Source organism: Glycine soja, chromosome 11 (genome assembly GCF_004193775.1).
Source record: "Glycine soja cultivar W05 chromosome 11, ASM419377v2, whole genome shotgun sequence".
Lineage (NCBI taxonomy): Eukaryota > Viridiplantae > Streptophyta > Magnoliopsida > Fabales > Fabaceae > Glycine > Glycine soja.
This window is the reverse complement of record NC_041012.1, coordinates 38,785,563-38,804,961: the sequence shown is the minus strand read 5'-3', so window position 1 is coordinate 38,804,961 and position 19,399 is coordinate 38,785,563. Positions and strand designations below refer to the sequence as shown.

At 32.6% G+C, this 19,399-nt stretch overlaps 3 protein-coding genes across 7 annotated transcripts; 1 reads left to right on the top strand and 2 right to left on the bottom strand.

Moving 5' to 3' along the window:
• Positions 1-1,666: 1,666 nt before the first annotated feature.
• Positions 1,667-6,876, bottom strand: LOC114376830 (troponin T, cardiac muscle-like). Of its 2 annotated transcripts, XM_028335124.1 has the most exons (5): positions 6,729-6,876; positions 5,636-6,651; positions 5,002-5,074; positions 3,464-3,654; positions 1,667-1,980 (listed from the first exon to the last, which is right to left on the bottom strand). In XM_028335124.1, the coding sequence occupies exons 1-4, from the start codon at positions 6,816-6,818 to the stop codon at positions 3,478-3,480; spliced, it is 1,356 nt and encodes a 451-aa protein (XP_028190925.1). In that variant the 5' UTR covers positions 6,819-6,876; the 3' UTR covers positions 1,667-1,980; positions 3,464-3,477. The 2 variants fall into 2 exon arrangements, with proteins under 2 accessions (XP_028190925.1, XP_028190924.1); XM_028335123.1 differs by lacking the exon at positions 1,667-1,980 and having other exon boundaries at positions 3,292-3,654.
• Positions 6,877-7,709: 833 nt separating this feature from the next.
• Positions 7,710-13,540, top strand: LOC114373561 (pentatricopeptide repeat-containing protein At5g38730-like). Of its 4 annotated transcripts, none has more exons than XM_028331041.1 (4): positions 7,710-7,951; positions 9,105-10,847; positions 11,347-11,400; positions 13,159-13,540. In XM_028331041.1, exons 2-3 carry the CDS (start codon positions 9,232-9,234, stop codon positions 11,357-11,359), a joined length of 1,629 nt encoding a protein of 542 aa, XP_028186842.1. In that variant the 5' UTR covers positions 7,710-7,951; positions 9,105-9,231; the 3' UTR covers positions 11,360-11,400; positions 13,159-13,540. The 4 variants fall into 4 exon arrangements, 2 of the variants coding, with proteins under 2 accessions (XP_028186842.1, XP_028186841.1); XM_028331040.1 differs by having other exon boundaries at positions 9,105-10,967; XR_003658421.1 differs by having other exon boundaries at positions 7,711-7,951; positions 9,105-11,400.
• Positions 13,541-16,539: 2,999 nt separating this feature from the next.
• Positions 16,540-18,724, bottom strand: LOC114373563 (two-component response regulator ORR9-like). Its single transcript, XM_028331042.1, has 5 exons — positions 18,364-18,724; positions 17,904-18,004; positions 17,730-17,807; positions 17,258-17,328; positions 16,540-16,970 (listed from the first exon to the last, which is right to left on the bottom strand). The coding sequence occupies exons 1-5, from the start codon at positions 18,464-18,466 to the stop codon at positions 16,784-16,786; spliced, it is 540 nt and encodes a 179-aa protein (XP_028186843.1). The 5' UTR covers positions 18,467-18,724; the 3' UTR covers positions 16,540-16,783.
• Between the last annotated feature and the right edge of the window lie 675 nt (positions 18,725-19,399).

Sequence of the window (19,399 nt, the reverse complement as noted above, 5' to 3'; positions counted from 1 at the left end):
GAAGGAGCATTGGAGATGGTCTCCTACTGATTCCAACCTTAGAATTAAACACTATCATCGATATTTTGGTGATGTAATAATGCTTTAAATTCCAATGAAAACACTGAGCTATCAGTTTCTCCTGTGATAAGAAAGGAAGACAAGTTTTCAAATTATCCTGTTATGTTTATAAAATCTCTGGATTTGCATGTATTTTTTAAGGTCAAAAAAGAATTTTTCACAGTCCCGAAACCATTGAACTTACTCTAATGTGAAAATAAGAAAAACAATGGAAAAGAATTTGACCTTGAAATGTGTGAAAACCCAGGCTATCATCTTCATAAGATAAGTGCAAATATAGGATCTCTCTTTGAATTTCCCATATTGTTCTTGTTTTGTTTTGTTTTTTGTTTTTTTTTCTCTATCTAAATTGTGATACTAGCTGGAGCTTTGAATCTAAGCAGAAAATAGGTGTTTTCTATTGTCAGATTATCACTTTCTTGGGAACTATTTTTAAAAAAAAAATATTAACAACACACTTTCAGTATATTCTTTTAAACATATTTTCTCTTAGAGAGAGTATTAGAAATAATGTCACATTTCTCTTATTTCAGAATGGATAGCATGTGTAAGTTATTTTACCTTCGTCTTTCATACTAGCTAGAGCTTTGATCATGAAAGAAACAATATGATATTGAAAAAAGGTTGAGATACATTTACCTGTAGAAAAGTATTTTTACCTGGGAACTCTTAAATTAAGAAAAGGTTGGAAGAAGAAGGGTTACGATTGGATTCTGTTTCCCATAAAGGTATTTTTTTGTTGTTGCTAATTTTAGTAAATGAATATAGCTCGTTAAGCTTGGAACGAGAGATTGATCTTCATGGCAACTTGGGCATTAAAAATGTAGATTTGTGTTTAAGTTATACTAGTAACCCATTTTCGTTTTAGAAAAAAGTAGTAAAGTTAACCATTTAAAATTTGAGAAAAAATAAACATGGCAATTTAATTTTTTTTAATAGAATAATAATGTTTTGATTAGAAGTGTTAGTCCTCCAGCATAAAAAAGTTAAGAAACATGCATTGATCATGTTTGGTTTTGGGGCGATAACGTGCCTAGTTGTCAAGAACTGGCCTAAAATTTTCGTAATAAGAAAAATGTAGGCTTTATGTGTCCGCTTAATTTTCATGGTTTAAACATTTAGTCTTTATAGTTTAATTATTTAAATTTTCTCACTAAAATTTAATAGAATAAATAATAAAAACACAGCAGAAAATGTTTCATATAAGTTTTTCTGTACTAATCTATATAAATTAATGATACATCACATCTTTATCACATTTCTATTATTGGATGACGTTTTTATTGAGGAACTTAATTTGAAAAATTAAAATAATTAAATGCTGGCAATTAAAATTGTAAAAACTTAATTTGAACAACCAAAATAACGCATAAACTAAAATAGAGATTAAAAGTGCATGTTAATAAAAAATGCAATTTTATCTTAATTTGATTTTTTTTATACAAAGATGACATTAAATTTAGAATCTAAAACTTTATACAGATTACTCAAACTCCTCTATTACAAGATCAATTCTAGCTTGTTATCTTAATTTAAAAGCTGAATTGTAATAATGTTCATAAAAAAACTTTATAATCAACATATAATAAAAAAAGCATTATTCCAACATTTTTGAAGCCTTTAAATAACAAATAAATGTGTCAACACATAATATATGCACACCATCCACAAAATTGTCTAAAAATATGCACAAAATCTTGTTCTGGACTTTTTTCGAGGAAGAAAACTACGAGACGCTGCTGCAGATGTTGAACATCAAGCAAGTGTCCACCAATGCTGTGGTTGATGAAGCAGAACAAAATCAGAAATCGATATCTGAAAGCTTGGCTAGATGATGTCAAAGATGCTGTGTTTGAAGCAGAGGACCTCTTGGACGAAATAGACATCAAAGTCAACAAACGTGGTGTAAGGGGGTGTTGCCTATCACCATTACAACTATGACTTCATTAATAGATGAAATCAGAATCTAGAATACACAGAAATTTACATACTAATGCTGCTTTACAAGTAAATATTTCAAGAGCATTCATTTTCAATGGCAAAATAAACACAGACAGCATCAAAGCGAAAAAGAAAAATAATGAAATAACCATGGTTATACGAGGGTGGAGCTCTTGGTGCAGGTTTTTCTGTTATTTCAACACTGATTTTGTAACGCTGTGTATCTTAAATGAAAGACTAATGATAAGTGTTTCTTCAAGATATGAGAGTAACAGTAGTTAGATCAAGTACTATTGTAAAAACCACCAGCAGAATTGTCTTCGTAGGCAAGATAGACCTTGTTTCCTTTCTCATCAGGGGTATACTGTTATGTGAGTATGAAGATTGCAATGAGCAGCCAGCCCAATGTTAAGTCAATATAAATTAGAAAAAACTATACACACACATAAGAAATTAAAATTTCATACAAGGAAAATATATTAAAAAAAATCGAGAAACAAAATTCAGAGCATTACACAAAACAAATGAATAAAAATATTTATATATGGTTGTGAAAATATTTGTAGTAAAAGGAAATCACCAAACTCCTATCAACCAAGCTCAACCCAGTACTTAAAACACACAAAAGATGAATATAATTATTTTTATTATTACATTATCACTTTATCATACATTCATTTTTTTAAAAAAATATATCCATAATTGAAAGCAATGGGGTACGAAGTTTTTATATCCATAATTGAAAGCAAGCATTGAACCTATTCACCATTGCAATACATCTCACCTTTTTCTAAGATGAAAATATTCAAACACTCAGAAATGAAATGATATGTTGCCCATTCCTGGAACCCGTATTCATAGAAATAAAATAATTAATAACCAACAGAGAATTTGACCATGACAACTCCTGTAAGGAACTCCTATCAGTTACCACTCTGATGTTGTGCCTCCCCACAACAATCTCTAGTCTCCTCTAAGGCTCTTGGCCCCATCTTCTACCCAAGCCCTGGTCATGGCAAAGGCTGTGTTTGACCTCTAGTTCATATTGTAAATGAGCAATTTCCTTCTTTTTAACTTCTGTTTGTTCCCAAAGCTTGCATATCCTCTCCTTACATGATATTCTATTTTGTTATTCAAAAGGTTCAGTACATAATCCTCAACCCCAGACCTTAATCTTGAGAACACTTCCATGTATGATTCAATAGTTTCTCAGCCCAACTCACATCTTCAGCCACTTGGATTAGTCACTCTTAAATATTTTGAGTATAACACTTAAAGAACAACATGAGGTGAACACTAAAGAGAAGCCATAAGCATAGACCTCCTCTACAATGTAACAAAGGATGGTTTACGAATTCCATCTTTAAGAATTCTTTCATATAGTTTATACATGTACTTGCCAGCTAAAACCCCAAAATTGAAAGAGCATAAAAGATAGAACAACAAATAATAAAATAATTACCTAAATATCACTTCTTATAAATCAAAAGTATAACTACAATCAGTACTTCTACTTTTCTTGGAGATAATGTTCTTCCATTTATCCTTGAGATCAACAGGAGTACGAGTCTCATCAAATACACGACAGCCAAATTCCAAAATTTTCCTCCAAGGGATATTCTGATTTTCTGTGGAGAACTTTGATACTCCTTCCTGAAATGTGAGAACCAAAGCTATAATTGAGAAATAAAAGCCTTGTGCGGCTATAATATCTTAGATGAATATTGTATAATACACCTCGTCCAACGGAAAAAGCTCCTTAATTGATTATATATGTTTTACAACTTTAAAGTCCATAATAACTTATGAGAACATAAAATGTTTACCAGGATGTTGGAAACTGTCCAAACTCCAAACAAATCATAAATACACAGGACATTATAAAAAGAAAATAATAAAATAATAGATTTTTCATTGTTCTGTCCATAACAAAACCCATATGCCATTCATATCAATCAGGAAGTAGAGATGTTAAATTGGATTTAATGCAAAAGATAGTCATAACCCAACAGCATCTTATGATGAACGTTGCACCAAAATGCTGGAAACACAACCACAAAAAGAAGCATGGAAGTTACCTCAACATTCTAGTCTACATATAAGTGTTTAGCAATGATACCTGGGTTGGTTGTAATGTTATGAAGACATAATTAAATCACAATTATTTAGAGCATGGAATTCAAGGACTATTTATTAAGTTAATATCACATTTAATCATAGAAGTATTTTAGTAATTTTTGAATTTCCAAGTTAGAATGATCAGATTTGTGAATTATAGGAGCATATTGCTGTCTCTTAGGTTTTGTGATGCCAATCGTGCAACCAAACCCTTGGTCTTATCTTTCTTCTTCTCTCATCTTCATCTTCATTTATATCTTTAACTTTTCTATGCTACTCTGGTCTGTTTTCTTGTGCAGATATAATTAAAACTTCCATCCCACTCCCACCATAGCCCTGGTTGAATTTTAGCTACACCTATCAAATCACATACCTTAACTTCACAGGCAATGTTCACAGTACACGCACAGCAAGCAACAAGACACTAATATCCCCTATCTTTTTGTTCATTTCTCCTGTACCTTCCAAAACATCAAATGGACTTTCAATTCACCTATTTTGTACCATTATTTTACCCAAGAAAATTCAAATTCTTTAGATGGCTTAGATCACCCCTCTTTTTATTACATTGATGAACAGCCAAAGTAAAACCATTCTTCAAGATTGTTGGGTAGATATGCAAATTAGGGTTCTCCTTTCAGTCGCAACCCCACTGCCTACGATATAATGTTCTTGGTTTAATCATGGAATGCAGAGATGTCTACTTCTCACAAATTCAGACCCATATACTTAAACAAAGGTACATTATATGTTTTTCAACTATGATTATGTATTTGAAATCAAAACTTTTGTTTGAAGTTTTAACCCATTTGACATTGTTAGAGCTTGATATAAATAATTCAGTATGTTCTAGGAAAATATGATATTTTATGAAACTTATACCTTGAGAACTTTTTCTTCTTCTGCTGTCCAAAGTAATCTCTTACGCTTTGCAGCCAGTGAACTCTGCTTCATTCTGCAATTGAGAAACAATACACTATAAGATTGAATTGACCCCTTTAATTAGCTTCGGAGAAAACAAGTCTCCTTCTCACATGAAAAAAATTAAATTTCAATGAATCAAAATAAAACACTCATTCAATTATGCATCCAAGGTTTTAAACTGCTGCAGATGAGGACTGTATTGGCCATAGTAGCCAATGACAGTAACTGTAACACAGAACCACTACTGCAATTTAAACCTCAATAGTACCAGAGTTTCAAAACCGCAATTGCAGCTACAACATTGCGGTCAAGGTTTTAAAATTTCAGTCTGGGTTGCAGTTTCGCCACATCAAATGCAGCCACAGTTGAGGTCATGTTACGGTCGCAAACACCCCAAAAACCCTTGACATTGTGGACAAAATCATGGTCGTGGACCGTTATTTAAAATCTTGATTGTGGTTTTGGAGACCAAAATCCTCATCACAGCCATCGGCTGCAATTGCCCACAATTTTCGTAATCACAGCCAGCTGGCAACTAGACAGATGATTCGATTTCAACAAATGACTCACTCACTATCACGGGAAACCTCACCTCTGTGGTTGCTGCCCCAAACTCGTAGTTTTGAAGCTGGTAACTTCCTCCTCGTTGGCAACTTTCCCTCTAGTCTTATAATGCTTATTCTTATGCTCTTGTTGTAACGACAAAGATTTCCTTGCGGAAGTAACCTTCTTCTTCTTATCCTTCCTTTTCTTCATCGATACAGCCACAGAATCCGAATCATAGGTCTCACTCACAGAACTACTCATCACAGCCACCTTTCCCTCCTCATCTTTCTTCTCTTCAGATTGTCCTTCTGTTTCCGTTTGCGTTTCCTCCACGAGTTTTTCACTGTCCCGAACCTTACCCTCATCTTTCTTCTCTTCAGGTTGCGCTTCTGCTCCTGTTTCTGTTTCCATTTCCTCCACATGTTCTTCACTATCCCGAACCTTACCCTCCTCTTTATTCTCTTCACACTGAACTTCTGTTTCTGTTTCTGTTTCCACCACGAGTTCTTCACTATCATCTTGAAACTTATCCTCCTCAGCTTTATTCTCTTGAGATTGTGCTTCTGTCACTGTTTTTCTTTCTCTTTCTTCCACGAGTTCTTCATTATCCCGAACCTTTCCCTCCTTTTCTTTATTCCCTTCTGGTTCTGTCTCAGTTTCTTCCCTATCATGAACCTGATTCACACGTGCCTCTCCCTCCTCATCTTTATTATCTTTAGACTGTGCTTGTGTTCCTGTTTCCTCCATGAGTTCTTCACTATCCTGAACAACCAGATCCACATGTGCAGCCGCACGTGCGTGGTCGTGATTGTCCAGAAAGCGTGACAAGTCTCCCTTGGCTTCCAGGGCCTTCTCCCTGAGGCGTCGACACGTGTCAACGGCGCGCTTGTACCAGCAGTAGGGGCAGCAGAAGTTACCGGAACCGTCAAATTTAGGTCCGGTGGCGAGGCAGGTGGCATGGACAGCGACGGGGCAGCCCCTTCCGCTGCAAATCAAAAGTCCATCCTCCTTGGCCTCCTCGCCTTTGTTATTGCAGTGAATGCAGATGGTATCATACGCATCCTTTCACAAAATTGAATCGGTTAAGGTAACGAAAAAAAGGAAGAAAGAAATGGAAAGAAGAGAAGAGGGAGAGATACCCAAAGAATGGGAATGGCGGAGAGGGAAGAAGGACTCAGAGTTGTTGCAGATGCCGCACGCCTACGTTTGCCCCTGCTCTTTCTTCTCATTCTTCTTCCTCAAACTCATACATACTACACCACCACCAGAAATTATCAGCTCATTCGGCTTTATTACTGCTTTTAGTTTTTAGGTAAAATTGCAAATTTATTTCCTTTATTTGTGTTAGAATTTACAATTACTTTAACTGTATCACATTTTTATTGGATATCAGTTTGATGAAACTGAGATATGTGACAATTAAAGTTTAATAAAAATAGGTCAGATAATTATTAAAGTTAAAATATTAGTATAGATTATTTTGTTATGTATTTTTTTGTTTTGGTGAGACAAGTTATTTAAATCTCTTGTTTTTCAAAATCAAAGTTGAATGATTAGCATAGATTATTTTGTTATGTATTTTTTTAGATTTTGTAATATATTAAAAAATAGTAATTTTGATGTGAAATAATTTAATAATTTATTTTTAAGATTCAATCTTTTGAATATTATCTAAGTGTTTAATGGAAGAAATAATTTTTGATCAGATTTTATTTGTTTTTTAATCAAATTTTAGATTAATCATGATTTTTTTTAAGATGAACCAGAATGTTAAAAAAAAAATCAAAAATTAAAAAGTTAATTTATATTTATTTAAAATCTTAAAAATTACTTTATTTCATAAAAGTAGTAGATTTTATAAAAAAATTAAAATAATTTCTCATTTTAATTTAGAAATTTATTAAAATTAATTTTAACTTTTTTTTTTGTTGTTGATACTAAATATCCAAATGCTTTGTCAATAACTAATATTTGTTTAAAAAAAACTTTGACGGGTCATCCCACGTTTTTCGATTCACAAGTTCATTCGAATCCGCAAGACTTTAGAGAATCAAATGTATTGGCACTCATACTATATATTCTTGATAAATAGTTTTTAATTTTTAATTGCTAATTATTAAAAAAAAAAAAACTAAAATAACCAGATGAAAAACAATAACAATCTAGACTGATAACTTTTACGACAAAAGCTACATCAAACGGCCATTACCATTACCTGGGTTTTACCTTAACAACAGACGCTATCGTCAAGAGTCTGCAAAAAATTTAGTTTCTGTCGTTCTGAATTCCAGTGTGTCATTATTTATCTACCCGTTCTTCAATTCAAATTATCTCTCTGCTTTGAATCGTTCACTAAACACAGGTTATCTTCAAATTTCTCAGTTTCGTTGTTTGCTTGGCTAGTGATAGTAGCTGATTGATGTAATGAATGCAATGCAAGAATTCTTAGGCTACTGTTGATTCCTTTGTGTTGAGATTTAAATGTTGAATAAGATGCATACCTGGTGTTTGATGAACGTTCTGAGAGATAAATGAGATGACGTATGTTTGATGCGTGGTATAGTATGCGTATACTTCTATTACTACCCTTCCATGCATAATTATTAGCTTTTCATTCCCACTCCCACGCATTCTCTTTTCCATGTGAGTGAACTACACCATGCAATTTCAGGGGCTGTTATCCACATCGTTGATTAAGGAAAAAGCTTATGCAAGTATGCAACTATATTCCTATTAGACATACTTTGGACTTCCATTACCATCGACTTGAGATAAAAGTATTATCATATTTGGACTGGGAAGACTTTCCAGATGTGACCTATCGGAAGCACATAAATCAATATCTTGCTTTTTTTGTATGCTAATGCTTAATACTAATTAATTACTCTTACAAAACTGCAAATGTGGTTCATCCCAAGTTTGATGGCCTTCTATTTTTAAATTCAAATAAAATGGAATCATGTGCAGTTATAGTACAACTATCACTAGACATATATAGCCGGGCATTGCATTATTCTTACCATATTTTACATGTGTATAACCATGACTATGTTTTATTTTGCTGTGTGACAGTGTCATTTGTTCCTTAACTGAGCTGAATAATGTCATATGATTTATGTAGCTGACTTCACCTAGTGGATTAAGGCTTTTGTTGTTATAGTTGTTGTTATGTCAGTGTCATTTGGTTGGCAACTGAGAAAGTATCTAAGATTACCATATTTTTGGGCTGATGCTTTTGGAAAGTTAACACCAAGCTGTATCAAAATAAGCTAAATAGCTATGAGTTGTTCATCTTAGTTCATTTTCAGGCATGATTTTTCATTTTTGTTTGAAAGATAACGATTTAAAAGCTATGTTTACAAATAGTAAAAATGAATTAACAGAATCCAAACGACCATCAACTAGGACATAATTTTTTTTTACTAATTTCAGAGTTCATTAGAATATTATAAACATAGGCTAATTTAATTCTTTCTTATTGGGTAATATTTTAATGAGACATTCCACTTCTTCAGGGTTATCAAGGAATGTGAGAAAGCAACACATGAGCAAGAAAAACAAATTGAAGAAAGCAAAACGTAGCACCAAAGGATGGTTGTGAAATGAAAATGATGGGCCTTATTGATCATATTATTCATAGACATGGTTTTGATTGGGAATCATAACCAATTTGTTGATAGTCTGTGTGCATTTGTGGTCAAGGGTCACTGGGGCGATCTGTCAAAGGTGAAGAATGTTTCTGCTCTCACTTCCTCTACCATTCACCAGGTACTATTGCAGCTCTCACTCTATGGTTATGGGCTCTCTTATTCCTTCCCATTCTTCAAATGGCTTGACTCCATCCCACATTATAGCCATTCCTTGCAATGTTCATGGGCCATGATTCACATCCTTACCGAACATAAGCATTTCAAAACTGCACAACACATGCTTGAAAAAATTGCTCACAAGGATTTTCTTTCATCCCCTTCAGTTTTGACCACTTTGGTGAGGACTCATGACAACCAGGAAGTTAATTCTCAAGTGCTGAGCTGGCTTGTCATACATTATGCCAAGTCAAAGATGACACAGGATGCAATTCAAGTTTTTGAGCAGATGAGGTTGCATGAAGTCAAACCTCATTTGCATGCTTGTACTGTTCTTTTGAATTCCTTGTTGAAGGATGGGGTTACTCACATGGTGTGGAAAATTTACAAGAAAATGGTTCAAGTTGGGGTTGTTCCCAATACATACATTTACAATTGTTTATTCCATGCTTGTTCAAAAGCAGGAGATGTGGAAAGGGCAGAACAGTTATTAAATGAGATGGATGTAAAGGGTTTGCTTCCTGATATCTTCACATACAATACTTTGATATCGTTATATTGCAAGAAAGGTATGCATTATGAGGCTTTATCCATCCAGAACAGAATGGAAAGAGAGGGGATAAACCTTGATATTGTTAGTTATAACTCTCTTATTTATCGATTTTGCAAAGAAGGCAGGATGAGAGAAGCTATGAGGATGTTTAGTGAAATAAAAAATGCAACTCCCAATCATGTGACATATACTACATTGATTGATGGTTATTGTAAAACAAATGAACTGGAAGAAGCTTTGAAAATGCGTGAAATGATGGAGGCTAAGGGATTGTACCCTGGAGTTGTTACTTTTAATTCAATTTTGCGCAAGCTGTGCCAAGATGGCAGGATAAGGGATGCAAACAAACTCTTGAATGAGATGAGTGAAAGGAAAATTCAAGCTGACAATATCACATGCAACACACTAATTAATGCTTACTGCAAGATTGGAGATTTGAAATCAGCTTTGAAATTTAAGAACAAGCTGTTAGAAGCTGGTCTAAAACCTGATCCATTTACATATAAGGCACTGATTCATGGGTTCTGCAAGACGAATGAACTAGAAAGGGCAAAGGAGTTAATGTTCAGCATGCTTGATGCTGGATTTACCCCCAGTTATTGCACATACTCATGGATTGTAGATGGCTACAATAAGAAAGACAATATGGATGCAGTTTTAGCACTTCCAGATGAGTTTCTGAGTAGAGGTCTTTGTCTTGATGTTTCAGTATACAGGGCATTGATAAGAAGGTCATGCAAGGTAGAAAGGGTTGAATGTGCTGAAAGGTTATTCAATCATATGGAAGGAAAGGGTATATCAGGTGAAAGTGTTATCTACACCAGTCTTGCATATGCTTATTGGAAAGCGGGGAATGTACGAGCTGCCTCAAGTATGCTAGAAGAGATGGCTAGGAGAAGGTTGATGATCACAGTCAAACTTTATAGATGCTTTAGCACTTCTGATGCTCATGAAAACAAAGTGTCACAGTTCTTCTGGAATCATGTGGTCGATAGGGGTCTGATGTCAAGAAATACAATGTATAAAATACAGCAGAAGCTGATATGATGATAATAATGCTTATGAAAGAACCCTCACATCTTGAATATTCTTTCTAGACTTGTTTGCAAGGGCCAATGCATTGCTTCTGGTTATCAGTGTCTTCCTTCATGTTTTCACTTTCCATTAGAATTTGGAAAATCATCGAGATTTGGGAAAATATATGATAGGGACCTTTTACAAACCTTACATGTTAACTATCATAAATCATCTTGTTTTAAAACCTATTTATGCATCATTTTGTTTATAAAAGTTATGACTCTTTACAGTATGTGACTGTGAACAATCACTGCAGTTTTTCTTCTAAAAAGGTTATATCATAGAAGAACTTCACTGTGTTCTCCCTCCCTGCATTTTCAGCATATTGGGATGAAAACGCATCTTCTATGCAGCTAAGTCGTCATGATCAAGCAGGTATTTTCCTTTTGGTTTGGATAATTATGGGACTTCAATTTTTTCTTACTATGATAATGCATGTTGTGTCAATAATTTCTATACTTAATGCTTATCTTATGAACTACAATATTGATAGTTTCCTTCTCTGTTTTTTATTGTTGGGATGGGGGGAGGGAGAGAGAAAGGGTACAAAGAAGACACGGAAATTAGAGTAGCTTGTCAATCTCTCTACATATCCAGTGAAAGATAAGTTTAGATATTTCCTCTTTAAAGTCTGAGTGTTCCACTCCAAACAAACAAACCAAAATTTTCATAGATATGATGCTGCTATCAAAATTTGCCATCCTAGATCACGGCTAAATAAATTCATGAAAGAAATTGGTCCACGTTTAAGGGCACTCCCAAGATTCGCCTAACATGTTAGAAATCCTACTCCATCTGTAAGTGGATTAATTGTGTCATAAACATAAATGTGCAGTTATTTCTTAGTCGGAGAGCCACTCGGCACACACATCAAGATAATTTTTTATGACACAAAATCTAGTAATCTACAATAGTTCATTAGTATTAAGTCTCTATCATACAGGAAAACTTTAGCACGGACTTTGGATTTACATAAGAGTCTTTTCAAGAAGGAATCACTTTCCCTTTGTGTGCTGGGAATTCAGGCAAGGGGAGAATGTGAGGACGCCATTAGTTAGTACCATATAAAGTGGAAGGACTGATGATCGTCTTTTGGACTCCTAATGGTCTAACAAGTGCTATCGGAGTTGATGATTTGAATTGATTGGACAATTATTCGAGAAATGGTGGTTAATGAGCAGTAGTACAAGCAGGTCACCCAGCCCAGTGATGACTGCGGAGCAGTAAGTAACACATGAATTGGCTCTTGGAAAAAGTAAGCTTGGTACATGGCCTGATCCAAGTGACAACTGGTAAAACACTAACATAGTGGTCAAGATGTGGCTTAGTCTAGTGAAGAGTGTTAACACTTGGTAGATATGTTACAATTTACAAAGAGAGACTGTAGTACTTAGGAAAGGTCCTTGCTGTTTAATATTCAGAAAAGATTTATACAAAGGTTGTGGGTTAAAACATAGTGTTGGGCCCGCTTATGTAATTTCTCGATATGTACATTAAAACATATCTCCTCAAGTGTTTGGACTAAAGCTGGTAGCATAAAACTAGGGAATGAATAAGAAATGGACGAATGACTTACTAGGAACCTTTCTTCATGTTTTCAATTCATATTGTTGCTTTGGTCTAGTCCATTTATTCAGCTATGCTATATGGTAGTGAATGTTGGGCTTTAAAGGGACAAGGAGACGAGGGAAACCAAAAAGGACATCGGAGGAAATCATTAAGGGAGATCTCAGACTTATTAATATTTTTGAAACTTTGGTTTTTAACCATGTCTAATGACATCGAGTAATCCATGTAGCTGACTTCACCCAGTAGGAAATGGCTTTGTTGTTGTTGGTTCAGTCCATTTGTTATAGGTTGGCTTCTCTATTTGTTACTGGTGGGGAAAAACAATTGAAAATTACATGCAAACAGGGAAGAGTTAATGAGGCAATACAAGATAACAACAGAATAGCACACTCCCACTTTGTCTGTGATCTTGCAACATCACATGCTGTATTGACAACGACAAATGAAGCTAATGAGATGTTTGTTTGAATGTGATTGTGGCAAACATCAAGCACTTTGGTTTCAATGCACATAGACATTGTTTCAATATGTGGACAATATTTATAGATTAGACATTTTTGTCAGGTTTACCAGCAGGAATTTCAACGAGTTGTGAAGGTTACATTGGCTTGAGCATCATACAATTTTCGCATCCTAAAATGCTGTGGAACGTGGTTGATTGTTCAATATCAAGCAGCATCCAGTACGATATGGACTTCAGAGGTGAGACAAACACACGTTCCAAATCAAGACATAGTGCTTTTTGGAATTTCAACTTGAAAGAGTTTGCATCAACAGTATGCCATTTGTGCCCAAGTTCAATGTATCTCACGGTGTTGCATACTTGCATCATCTATTTGATTGTGATGTAACAAAAGCGTGATATAATTGTCAACAGTAAACACTATTTTGAAAATTTTCTTTTGAATATTGTTGCTTTTTAGATTCAATGATTACAACTGTGCAAGTTTTTTTGTCTTAATATGCTTATTATGAATATCGTTCATAAAAACAAAAATGATTCCTAGTTTTATTTTATGTTTTATGTTTTATGTTAGAAATTACCTCTAGTAATGGCCACCTCAGATTAGAGGGACGCCTTGGGGGATACATAACGGCAGCTTAAGCAAAATTAGCATAATTTCAATAAATGAAATATTATCAATAAAGGAAGATGTTAGAGACTATCATGATATGGTGTTTAGAAATAACCTTGTTTTTTAAGCAAGATGTCATGGATTTGATTTTAAGATCTGAGTATATGAAAAAAAATATTTGTTCAGAGATACAAATTTCTTCAATGGATTTTAGACTTTAAGATATTAATTTTTGACTCATGGTTGAGAAGTACTTCCGGTTTATCCCCCAAAAGAAAAAGATGTTAGAGAGCCTAAATTTCTTTTCTCAAAGTAAATAACATTAAGGCTAAACCTCCATTAAATCCCACTTCCATTGCATCTTATCATCATTTTCTAGGTCTTTAGTTTTTGAATGATTGTTTGATTATTTGGTATTCTACATAAGTTCATGTTTAGTAAAAATAATTGATAAACTAATTTATGTTATTGAAAGATAGAAAACTAGTTTTTAACTAAAGCTACGTCAGGTTATTGAATTAGAAACATTTAATTAGTTGTTGAATTAGTTAATAAACATAAAATTATAAAAAAATAGATAATAATATGATTTGTTTCTATTTTTATTTTTTGGATAGAAATATATTTTTAGATAATCATAGTTTATTAAAGGGAACAGTAAATGAAGAATTTTATTAAAATATTAAAAATAAAAATGAAAAAGTTATAATAAGATTTAAGTTCAAATAGTATGCAGAAAAATGCTATTAGCTAGTTAGGTAAGTTTCTTTACAAATTAGTTAAATAAGTCATAAACCAAATAAAATGACTTGTTTTAACGTTTTTATTTAGCTGTGACTCTCACTCTCCTGCTTCGATTGAACCACGTCCTTCTACTACTCATTACTTAACATTTAAAATAAAGTCAAGCATGCCACCTTTTTTTTTTTTTGTTTTGAGGTTCAACGATGCCACTTTCTTTTTATCATCATGTTTCAATAAAGAAATTTCTTTACTTACCCATCGATCACCTCCCTTCTATTTTATTTTTTTTGGTACACAAAGTTCCGTCATTTTTATTTGAAATGGTAAAACAATATTAAAAAAGATGATATTTGTTTTTCAAGAAATTGAAGCACGAGGTTTTTTTCTTCTTCTTATATCACTATCAATATTTGGTTATATTCTAAAAACAACATAACACCATCATTTTTTTATATTTAAGAAATTCTCCTTCAAAAGAAAACCAATCAATTTCTCCAAAAAGTTTAAGAACTATAAATTCCTCGAACACAAAATATTATTCTCCCAATTTCTCACTTTATCTATTATCTATCATATGTAGAAGAAAAAAAAATGAAATTACAAAGTTAAATTTGCTAATCTCTTATTTTTAAGTTACGTTTGTAAAATCTAAATTTTCTTCACTTCTTTAGTAACTCTTTTGGTTGTAGTAATATATCACCGCACTATAAGCATTTATTCATTTTTTTTTTTTTTACTTCACTTGGAGTCTAACTTTCACTTCACACTCTTAATATTTTTTTAACTATTTGGTTTACCCTCTAACCTTTTTTTGTTAATTGCAATTTTCTGTGTGGGATTTAATTCTTGTAGTTGTAATTAAGAGTGTACTTGACATGATTTATATCTTTGGCTAGCTAATAACTTATAACTGGTCGCTTATTATTTTCTTACCATATAGTATATCCCTAGCAAAATAATACAATATCACTTTTACCTATCCTTTCTTCACATTATGTTCAAAATCTCTTTTCACCTCCCCATAAAAAAAGGCCTCTTTGCGTTGTCATCATAGAGCTTAGTGATTTAAGTCAATGTCTATTTCATAGAAGTCTTCCCTATATTATATGCATTTAATTTGCACTTGACTTCTCATCCATCTCCTCCCGATTAGCATTGTTTTAAAGATATATTTTTCATTCCATATTTTGGAAACTTTGATTTACTCTATAATCTCAAATTAGCATTGTTTGATTGTTCTCTTTAAAAAGATAAATTATTTAGATTTTTTTATTATTATTGTAAAGTGATGCTTCTTTTCTTCCATGAATTTATTATTTTGCACTAATGTTCGATATTTTTTACGGTTTTGTGGTAACCAACAAATCTCTTATTTTATTACGTAAATACATATAGCGGAATATTTATTTTTTATTTTATTTTATTATGTAAAAAATAATGATGTATGAATGATACAGTAAAAATAAAATACTGTAAAAATTATTAAAGCATTTTTAATGGTGATATTGTTCCTTGTTTGAGTTGTTTCGGTTACCACCAACCAAAGAAAATAAGAACTCATTACAAAAAAAATAAAATAAAATACAGAACTGCTAAAAGATCTGCATTTTAAAGGTTTTTTTTACCATTACAATGCTTTTTTTTCTTTTTCTTTTCTTGTTACAATTTACAGTGTGTTTAGCAATCTGGATTATAATAAAAAAAGGGAAATAGATTTTTTTAAGTAAAACAAAAATTTAGAATTCTGATCCTAATAGCTAGATTTATTTTCATGATTTTTGTTTTCTTATTTTATCTCTATTGATTAACTTAAATATAAAACAACTATTATAAATAATTTAATACCTTTTTACATAGTTTTATAATAAAGAAAATGAATCAATCCAAATCAAATAAATTATCTCTCTACCAAAAAAAAATCAAATAAATTATTTTTATCTAACATATCCAAACACAAAACTTATTTAGAACAATGAATTATAACAACAGTCGATTATATCTATAATTAATTATAAAATTATCCAATCCAAACTAGACTTTAATTTTAAACATACTGGAGGAACTCTAATTAAACAAAAAAAAAAACCCATAAAAGTTAAGCTAGGAAGAAAGTTGGAGAGTCTGCTTGAGGGTAAACTGATAAAGGACACAATGGAAATTAAAAAAAAAATGTCAAAATGAATTGTTATTTGTTGGCCAAAATTGAATGAAATTCTTTCTCAGGCTATTTACATCAATGACTTATACCCTTTAACCCTTTTGCATGATTATTGACTGCCTAAATTTTTACTACCAAGCCAGTGAGAGAGAAGAGGAAAATGTTATAGGCACTACCCTATGTTTCATCAAATTTTAATTTGAAACCAATTTTAACTGCTACATTTTATCCTGGTTTTATTTGGGGAGTGGATTTCCTCCATGTCCTTCCTTTTGTTATTGAAGGGCTGGTCTTGCTCTTCCTTAGGTCTTGATTTCATCAAGTGAGGTTTCAGCTTGTTCACATCTGCCTGTTGAACTGGTTTCAGAAAGAATTCTTCTGCACCCTCTTCCAAGCATCTGATACAAATAAAATAAAATAAAGATATGTTAGTCAAATATAAATTTTAGCAATGTGATGGTCCCTAATATATATTTGAAATTTGGAAGAATAAAAAAGTCATGTTAATCAAATATGAAATTTAGCCATGTGATGACCCCCTGATATGTGAATTTTTTAATTAAAAAAGGGCATGTTAGTCAAATATGAAATTTAGCCATGTGATGCCCCCCTAATATGTGAATTTGAAATTTACAAAATAATTAGGTTGGTGTTGGATTGGGGTTATAGGATTCAATTCCCTCACCGGTTGATCCTTGATGGTACATTCTCTGAGGACATAATCACAACTGGTATGTTTTTAAGAGATTTAGATTCCTGCAAATTAAAGAACTTAATATTATTTTTCAACATCATCAAGCAGAAGAATATACAGGTTGTCAAAGATATATCATGATGGCCATGAGCAAATTTGATTTGAGATTTGTTATATTGGATATTTGGGAAATATGCCAACTCAGATGTCAGAAGGGATTTTTTTTTTTTTATTTTAAAAAAAAGTTGTCTGAAAATTCATGATTTTTATTTAAGAAATAAAATCATATCCTTTCAAATTGTTTTTAAAGCAAAATCACATCCATAGTGCATAATTTGACCAAGTTCTGTGATGCATTCATATGGTATGGTAGAATTCAACGAAATTGAAGCTAGATTAGTTAAACAAAAAAATGATACAAGCTTCATAATAAGTTTTGGTATATATCCTCCAAAAAGCCTACCTTGATTTTTCTCAGCAGATCATAGCCAGTCATTCCTGGCATGCAGTAATCTGTTATAATCAAGTTTACATCTACATCCTGCATGAACAATTGAACCCATGATTAATACAAACTTGTCTAAAAAAAATGTTTTAGGCCATATGTGTAAGTAATTAATTAGTTAGAGAATTGGACCTGATGAATTTCTGATGCAACAGTAGTGTCAAAAGTCCGCAACTCATCTTCAACCAAACCAAGAAATTTTAAGGCCTTAGTGGCAGAGTCCAGTGTAGTAACTATGATTTAAAAAAATATTCACAAGAATCAAACATCAGTTATCAAATTCCTTACCCCAAATCCCACCTTCAGAAAAAATAGCATAAATGATTATACAAACAACATGCTCATATCATATGTTTCTTCCATCACATGACAATATCAAGGTTTTAAATTAAGATCACGGCCACAGTTTCGCCGCGTTCTTTGATATTGCAGGAAATTGCACATAAATGTGGTTGATGCAATCATATTTGCAGTCACAGAGACACGTTGCAACCGAAATCACGGTCAACGACCATTTTTCAAAACCTTGGTAGTATAGCAATAAAAGTGCACATTAAAAGAGATAAAAACAAATAGTGGACAAAAAAAGTACCATGAAAGGAAGAGGTTTTTAGGAGCCTCTCAATCAGCATTCTGTCAATAATACTGTCATCAACAGCCAAAACATGGAACTGAGCCTCCACAGTCATAGCCATAATAACTTGGAAGATATAATTATGTGCTAGCTAGCCACAACAGAAGGAGAAAATTGGATGAAAGAATAGAACAAGGAAGAGGAATAGAGATGAATAATAATGTAATGTAATGTGATGGAATGAGAGTGTGACATTTTAAATGGGAACCCATCATGGTCAAGAAGATACATAATCCTCATAGGAAATCTGACAGTTTGGAAAGTGATATCCCACAGATTTCATCAAGAATCTCAAGGATCTTCTAGGTTGATTTTTGAATTGAACAAGTAGCAAAGGAGGTGGTGGAATTTTACCAAATTTAAAAAATTGGACTTGTTCATTATTATTTTGTTTGACTCTTTTGCCAATGATAAGCAACTGTTGGGGTGAGTTGGTTTGTTATAATAATTAATACTTCTATTTTCATTCCATTTGCCTTTTCATAAGACCTAAATGGCATTGTTTAGAGACAAAATAAAAAATAAAAAAATCTTTATACCATTCATGCATGTGCATGACTTGCTTAGTGATTTGCACTTAACCCCATTTACTAGAAATACTAGCTAGTATTATAATTTCCTATTGACTTGTTTGTGCTTTAACATATTTTAAAGGACAATTTGGAACCTTGGACCAAAACCATACATTATTTTTCAAGGGAAAACCAATCCTCGAAACATACCTCAATCTTATTTTACTTTTCTATAATATTTGTCTTGTTTTTAATTCATATATCATTCCTTGTTTGTGTAATACTTTAAATATCTTACTCTTTTTGTGGTTACTCGTCATACGTACTTTAAAATCTTTTTTAAATGGAAGGAATACACAATACGATAAGGTTAACTTTTTTGGACATTTTCTTTACTCATAAAACTTAAATGAGGTGGAAAACTAGACATGTACTTGAACCGACGTACCTATAAGAACAGTTGAATATTTCGAGTGAGAAAA

Bases quoted from the DNA above. Each gene is read 5' to 3' on its own strand.
- LOC114376830 (XM_028335124.1), bottom strand. From the start codon at position 6,818: ATGAGAAGAAAGAGCAGGGGCAAACGTAGGCGTGCGGCATCTGCAACA. The intron at 5,075-5,635 runs GTGAGGTTTCCC...TCTCAATTGCAG, and splicing joins TTGGGGCAGCAACCACAGAG to AATGAAGCAGAGTTCACTGG. The intron at 3,655-5,001 runs GTATAAGTTTCA...CTCACATTTCAG, and splicing joins AAGAAGAAAAAGTTCTCAAG to GAAGGAGTATCAAAGTTCTC.
- LOC114373561 (XM_028331040.1), top strand. From the start codon at position 9,232: ATGGTTTTGATTGGGAATCATAACCAATTTGTTGATAGTCTGTGTGCA.
- LOC114373563 (XM_028331042.1), bottom strand. From the start codon at position 18,466: ATGGCTATGACTGTGGAGGCTCAGTTCCATGTTTTGGCTGTTGATGAC. The intron at 18,005-18,363 runs GTACTTTTTTTG...TTTAAATCATAG, and splicing joins AAAAACCTCTTCCTTTCATG to TTACTACACTGGACTCTGCC. The intron at 16,971-17,257 runs GTGAGGGAATTG...TATTTGTATCAG, and splicing joins GTACCATCAAGGATCAACCG to ATGCTTGGAAGAGGGTGCAG.